The sequence below is a fragment of the Astyanax mexicanus genome, chromosome 8 (genome assembly GCF_023375975.1).
Source record: "Astyanax mexicanus isolate ESR-SI-001 chromosome 8, AstMex3_surface, whole genome shotgun sequence".
NCBI lineage: Eukaryota > Metazoa > Chordata > Actinopteri > Characiformes > Acestrorhamphidae > Astyanax > Astyanax mexicanus.
The window spans coordinates 31,615,761-31,623,155 of NC_064415.1; the positions used below are offsets into that span (position 1 = coordinate 31,615,761).

Genomic DNA, 7,395 nt, shown 5'->3' on the forward strand with positions numbered 1-7,395 from the left:
TCTTGGAAAACTCAATCCACCACCAGCAGTGTCAAATAGAAATCTTTAGTTCAGGTAAAGCATATTTATAAGAACTTCAGTAATGTTAGTTAAGGCAATTATAGTTTGCTATAGGTTATGGAGCAATTCAATATTTTTTGTTCAGCTGACTTTAAGTAGATTAAGGATAACAATTAATTAATATCTCCTGAAAAATACTTATTTAAAATATTTTCAAAAAGCCAGCCTTAATTTTTTTGGCTGATGGCTCCTATATAAAGGTAAAAAAAAAATTTTGTCTTGTAACAATGATAAAACATATTTTTTTGCTGATGTAATTAAACAAAATTTGTCTACAAAGGGTCTTTACATATGTAGTCATTTACAGAGGGTTCTGTTCCCTTTAGTAAAGAACTCTCTGATTCAAATGAAAAAGAAAAGATGAGTTCTTGGCATAAGCTCTGTCCTTTGTCTTATTCTGAAGGATACCCTTTGCCTTTTTTAATAAGGGCACAAAGCTGAGAAAAACTGGTTGAAAGTAATTTAACTGAGACTTCATTGAGAACTCGGTGGGGGAGGACTGCTGGATGGGTGGAGAGAAAGAAGACGGGGGGTGGTGGCAAGGTCCCAAACCATTTCCATACACGTACTTATGAGAACCATACGGCACACTCTGAGAAAAAGAGGGACTGTTACACCTCCCCCAGTTTTCCAGCACACACACATAGACTTGAACACACATCCACACATACACACACATAGCCCTCCCCCATCCCCTATCCCTGCTTCTTCTGAAAACATACAATTCTTTTCTCTTTTCTTTTTTTTTTTTTTGCAACTCTTCCCATCGCTCATTCCCCCCACCTAACCCCACTACTCCTCCTCCTTTTTGGAAAATCAGGGGAGAGACTGCAACTCAAATCCAGGCACCAAACTTCTACCAGACAGGCAAGAGTGAAGAAGAAGGCAGAGTCAATTCAGAGAAAGTAGTGAAAGATTTTTTCTTTTTTCTTTAGATGAAGTGGGAGTCTGCAAACTTGTGGGACAGCTTTTGAATTTATCGTCCATTCCCTGCTAGACGTAGTGAAAGAAGTGGAGGCTGTAGAGAAGAAGAAAAGAAACAGAGAGAGGGGCAAAGAGAGAGAGAGAGACAGTCGCAAGAAGAATGGGCTCTCCTGTGCTCTCTGGTGCTACCCTACTCTCTGTCCTGCTGTATCTCTTCAGCGTCTCGAGCCAGGAGTTGAGGGACCGAGATGCGCTGTGCACTAAGGACAGCTGCCTGGTGTTTTACAGGGAACGCAAGATCTTCCTGGATGCCTGGCGCTTCTGCAAGCACCAGGGCGGCAATCTGGTCTCCGTCAAGAGCCAGGAGGAGGCGAACCTCTTGGTCACTCTCTTCTCGAATATGGAGCTGCGGGAGGACCAGCGTGTCCGTGCGTGGATTGGTTTGCAGAGGCAGCCTCGCAAATGCAACCCCAGCCGTCCAATGCGGGGATTCTCTTGGATCACGGGGGAGCAGGACACTCAGTACACCAACTGGGAGCAAGAGGACTCCCCAAGCACCTGTTCAGTTCCTCGCTGTGTGAGCGTAAGTTATAGTCCCGCTCCGCTAGAACATTCCAACAACTTGAAGTGGAGGGACGGACCTTGTTCGATTCCTGTGGACGGCTATTTGTGCAAGTATGCTTTCCCAGGTATGTGCCAAGGAATTCGGAGTGAGGGAGGTGGAAATACATTGTATACTACCCCATTTGACTTGGTCACTTCCTTCTTGACCCACATCCCATTTGGGTCCATAGCAACTGTGCCCTGTCCTACCAAGGATGACCAGGCAGTGCTGTGTACTCGCAGAGAGGATAACACTGTGGGCTGGAACAGAGATCCACCTTTCTGTTCCGATGAGCCCGTGACAAGCTGGTGCCACGAGGACAAAGGTGGATGCCACCATCAATGTGTAGAAGATGGAGAACATTACTACTGTAGTTGCAACGAAGGCTTTGTCCTGGCTCAAGACGCAGTGTCTTGCGTTCAAATCGATCCCTGCCAGGGATCTCCCTGTGAGTTTGAGTGCCTGGCAGTGATGGACAGTTATCGCTGCGCCTGCCCTGAAGGCTACATGTTGGCGCCAGATGAACGGGGCTGTCTCGATGTGAATGAATGCCTCCAGAGCCCGTGTGAACACATCTGCATTAACGCACCAGGGACATTCGAGTGCAGTTGTCATGAAGGCTATCAAGCAGACGAAGAAGGCAATTGTAAGGATGTAGATGAGTGTGTCGACTCCCCATGTGAACAGGGCTGTGAAAACATATTGGGCTCTTACATTTGTTACTGCCAATTTGGATTCTCCCTTCTACCAGAGGACCCAAGCCGCTGCCAGGATGTTGATGAGTGTCAGATTGAAGGAACTTGTGAGCAAATGTGCATCAATTACAATGGGGGATTTGATTGCTACTGTAAGGAGGGCTATTCACTCAGTGGGAAACGCAATTCTTGTGTACGTATTGGCGAGGACCCGCAGTCTCCCACAGTAACTGCCTCCTACCCTTGGATGACAGATCTTCCTGACTCTATGTATGAACCCCAAGGCACAGGATACCCCTGGTCACAGGACCCTGACTCTGACTATGACACTGAGACAGAGCCAGAGTCTCTGGATTGGCTCACAGAGCCTCCTAATATGGAAACAGTTCCAACTGGTTTGTGGCTGGTGAGTAATGCTCAACAGGAAGAGTCTGAAATGACCCCTTCAACCGAAAGCCTCCCTTGGGTAATTAATGTGGAACGGGAAGACTTCTTACCATCCACAACTTCACCTCCTCTGCCTGACTATGAAGATGAGAGTACCACTGCGTCTATAGCGCCCCCTACCATTACCACTACCACCACTGCAGGTGGTGCTTGGAACGGAATGTGGTTCAGTCCTACTCCTACAGAAGAGAAAGAGCAAGACGAGGATGTAACTACACAGCAACCTGCCATCATCCAAAGAGAATATGAATCTTATGACAGCCATACTGATATGGACAACTATGATTATGAATCAACCACATCTGAACCAGAATTTTTATCCTTTTTCCCGACAGTTCCATCAACTCAGGGAACATCTAGAGAGGAAATTCTTGAAGATGACAGCAACAGTAATCCTTCCGTAATCCAAAGCGAATATGAATCGACCACGTATAAAACTCGTGAGGAGGGCAGCAACAGTGAGAAGGCTGAGGGTAGCAGCTGGCTGCTAATCGGATTGTTGGTGCCTCTCTGTATCTTCATTGTGGTGATGATAGTGTTGGGTGTTATCTACTTTACCCGATGTACTGCGAAGCCACAGAACAAGAATGCTACTGACTGTTACCACTGGATTGCCGGTGCTGGTGACAAAGCAGCTGCGGATATGGCAGGTGGTGGCACAACTAAGGTGTAGTCCAAGTTCGCCAGGGCATTGAGGGAAGTTCTGAACTTTCATAGCAGAGGGTGGGGCAGGGGAATTCGATGAAGCGCTGTCTTGTACCATTCCAGTCCTCAATGTTCTTTCTTTTGAGGATATTTGAGGATATTTTAAATGTCCTAATGAAGTGTGGGAGGGGACAGGGAGGAATTGGAAAACCACTAGCACTATTTCTCTGCTGTACAATGAGAGACAATAATAGACAATAAGTCCTATTCTTCTATCGCTCACCCTGATCACACTGCCAGTGAATGAAATGGTTGCTTGATCACTTCAATGTAGCAACTACAAAGATGTCAATGAGATTGTCAATGAAAAAGAAAGGACACTTTAGACTTTATATATATATATGTATATATATATATATATATATATATGTATTTATTTATGGTTTTGAAGGAACATTCCATGAGAGTGGTGTTTTCTTCTTAAGGCCATACAGGGAAGCTTAAACTCCAAAGATATAAAGTCATTTTTCTTTGCATTTCAAAGCATTTCTCTGTTGATTTTGTAAATATTGAACCTTGTCGCCTTTGTTTCCATTCTCTGAGCCGTGATGTCTTCTTGGTGGGTTCTGTTTTTTTCCCTCCTGCATTATTTGTTGGCTTCATCCCAGACTTACTGCCAATAAATCTATTCAGAAGGGGAACCCGAACTGTACTGGATAGTTTTAAAGGCATTTAATCTCACGCTGCCTTTCATAAAATGGACATAAACAATGTGTCAATGTTGTGATTGTGACAATGGACATTGCTCCTCACTGTGGATAAATACTGCTATCACGTATTGCGTGTTGGCTAATCCTCTGTTAGCAGATGTGGTTTTAATTTGCTTTACATGCTGTAGCTTATATACACACACACCCACATGTGCACAGGCATAGAGCAGAGGCACATGGAGTCATATTACACAAAAATGACCTTGTTATGGATTCACACGGAACGTGAAAGACTCACATATGTGAAGGAATGCAACTGTGGTGGAGTGTTGATCAGTAACTCATTTTTTTGTGTGTTTTCTTAAGAATTCATGCTTTTCACGCTAGTCTTGTACATTGGTGTCATTATTCTATAAAGAAAAACATGCACAAGCTGTCTAAACCCATAGTTTCAGACTTTCAATGTCCATACATAACTAAGCAGAGCCAAATAATTACAACTGGGGTTAAAATAATATTAAAAAAGACATTCAGTCTTTGCTGAACCCGATTTTACAGCTTATATATTAATTGCAGATTTATTCAACTTTGCTAATAATCTCAAGTTTTTTTTTCTGTAAACTTCAGCTTAAAAGCTTAATTTCACATCTTTTTTTTTTATGAGTCACTATCAGAATACTGTGGTACTTGTGTACCTTTGGCCAACGAAATGTTCCAAAATGACTTATGATTCTAACTATTTTGACTAATATATTTTTTTTAATTCAAGACTTAAGACTTCATACTGTGAGCCCAGATAAGTGGAAATTACTTAAAAAATATTGAGGAAACCGGTTGCCTTAATTTAAAAGTTAAGTAATGGTAAATAAAAACTTAAGTTAGCTTAGTTTAGAACATCAAGTTATTACAACTAAAGGGGAAGATGGTTTAACTTTTTTATTTTTGTAATACTGTAAGACCAGACAAGTTGAGTTTATTTAATTTTTTTAAGGCAGCTGGTTTGCTCAATTTTTTTAAGTAATGGGGAATGAAAACTTGAGTAAGCATAAAATACTGATGGTGAGTGTCAGAAACTGTTGGACACACCCAGTATGCAAATAGATTGTGACAGAAGCCAATAGAAAAGAAGCTGCCAAAGGCAACAGACTAAACTCAGTTATTATAAGTTGGTTTTATTCAAAGATCTCAGTTTGAATGTTTATATGTGCCCACAAATGTTCAACTAACTCAAAGTAGTTGAGTTTTGTTTAGAAATATCCAATTTTATATAAAACAGACTTAAATCATTTGAGTGCAAACAACATATGGGTTTACAGTGTGCAGACTTTTTTTTTACATACATATTTCCTGCTTAATCACTTTTTATGTTTTACTTTTAATTTCCTGTTATGTATGCATCCACACTGTTATGGCAAGGTACATGACAGGGTTGAGAACGTTGGTGTTAATTGGCATTTACACTAATTTAATTTTTTTTTTTTTTTTTTTAACATTTCAAAGTAAACACTGATTTTATTGTATTATTACTCCATGGTTGACTTATAGTTGCAGTCATTTTGAATTGTTCATGTTTACCTTATCATGTTTCAAAGATATTTTGAAAATTTCCAAAACGATTTAATTTACAGTGAAATGATATCATGGCAGGATGCACAGGTTAAGCTTTACCCTTATTCAATATGGAGACAACATGAGTAATATTAAGGGATTTTTTTCAGTTACTAAACATGCACATCCAATTGTCTTCAGTTTCCTTGAAAATAAAACAGTATGACATTTGTGACATCACTGATGTTAAAGGTTACTTTCTTAACTCTTTTACCAGGTTCTTCTTAACTTTCTGCTAGAGTCACTTTATGTTATTAAAGAAGGTGTTCAACTGAACCCAACCTGACTTTACCATCTGATCTCTACCAATCAGCAGAGACATGCAATGCTAAACAACAAGCTAGAAGATGCTGTGTTTTTAAATTAAGTATTTTTAGATCACTTCCGTACTTATTACTCCACACATGTTGATCGTTTTGGTGGCAAAAAAATTCCACTGGCAAAAACTAGACAAAATATATGCTAATTGAGATATGAATGTTTCAATTAATCAAAATGAGTGATTTAAGACTTAAATTAAGCAAAAATTCCTTTTTTGTAGCTTATATTTGTACACAAGAATCAGAATACAATGCTTATTAAGGCAAAAATTCTCATCAGAGGAAATAATAAGTTTTATTGACTTGAAATTTACGGTGGCCGAGAAAGCCCAGCGCAGTGCAAATTGAAAAGCGCTGCAAAAGCACAAAACACATCCATCAACAACACAGGCGCAGCAAATAGAAAAACGCGCTGCAAATAGAAAAACGCGCTGCAAATACAACCACAACACAACGAAAGTGACTCACAACACAACGGAATTTTCCCGGGGGACCTTAAAAGATGCTGTACCAGCTAAGCTGCGTCTTCAGTAACATCTCGGACTTCACTATGTGTACAAAGGACAATAAGTGGCAAACAAGGCGTTTTGTGAAGCAGAACTTTTAATAATATGCACACAACCGTGGTAATCACAGGTAATAAACATAACTGCGCCTGTGTTGTAATTTTGATGGATGTGTTTTGTGCTTTTGCAGCGCTTTTCAATTTGCACTGCGCTGGGCTTTCTCGGCCACCGTAGAAATGAGTTAAATTCACTTCCTTTGGTTTAGTTTTTTGCATTATAGTTACATTATATTACAGAGGTTTTTATTAATGGAATTATACAACTTTCTACATCATACACTTTACTTATGTATTGTACACATACTACAGGTGTACTTCAAAAACTGGGGTCTCTAAAAAGAAAAGAAAACCCTGTTTTTTTATTATTGCTCTAAACACAAAAATAATAACATTTGAAAAATATTACATCACTTTTTATTAAAGAGGTTGGAGAAATAGCTGTGTTTAAAATGTAAGAAATGCTGTCCACTAGACAGGAGGTTTGAAATGAAAAAATGCTAACAGGAAAAAGAACAAGACAGATAAACACTCATATTTAGCAGTGAAACTGTTCATACTTTGGCAACAATTTGGACACACCTTAAATTATTATAATATTTTTTTTCACTATTTTAAAATGTTATGCATTGTAGACTGCAACTAAAGTCATCCAAACTATGAAAATTATGTAATATATGTAATTATTTAGTTAACCAAAAATTATTAAACAACCCAGAATATGTTTAATACGTTAGATTCTTCAAAGTAGCACCTCTTGTTTAGATGACAGCTTTAAACATCTTGGCTGGATTTTCTCAGTCAGCTTTAAGAGGTAGAG

At 39.6% G+C, this 7,395-nt stretch overlaps 1 protein-coding gene across 1 annotated transcript; it reads left to right on the plus strand.

Annotated features, from left to right (window-relative positions):
- Nucleotides 1-291: 291 nt before the first annotated feature.
- Nucleotides 292-5,873, plus strand: cd248a (CD248 molecule, endosialin a). Its single transcript, XM_007237453.4, has one exon. The coding sequence runs from the start codon at nt 1,145-1,147 to the stop codon at nt 3,401-3,403; it is 2,259 nt and encodes a 752-aa protein (XP_007237515.3). The 5' UTR covers nt 292-1,144; the 3' UTR covers nt 3,404-5,873.
- The last annotated feature ends 1,522 nt before the right edge of the window (nt 5,874-7,395 follow it).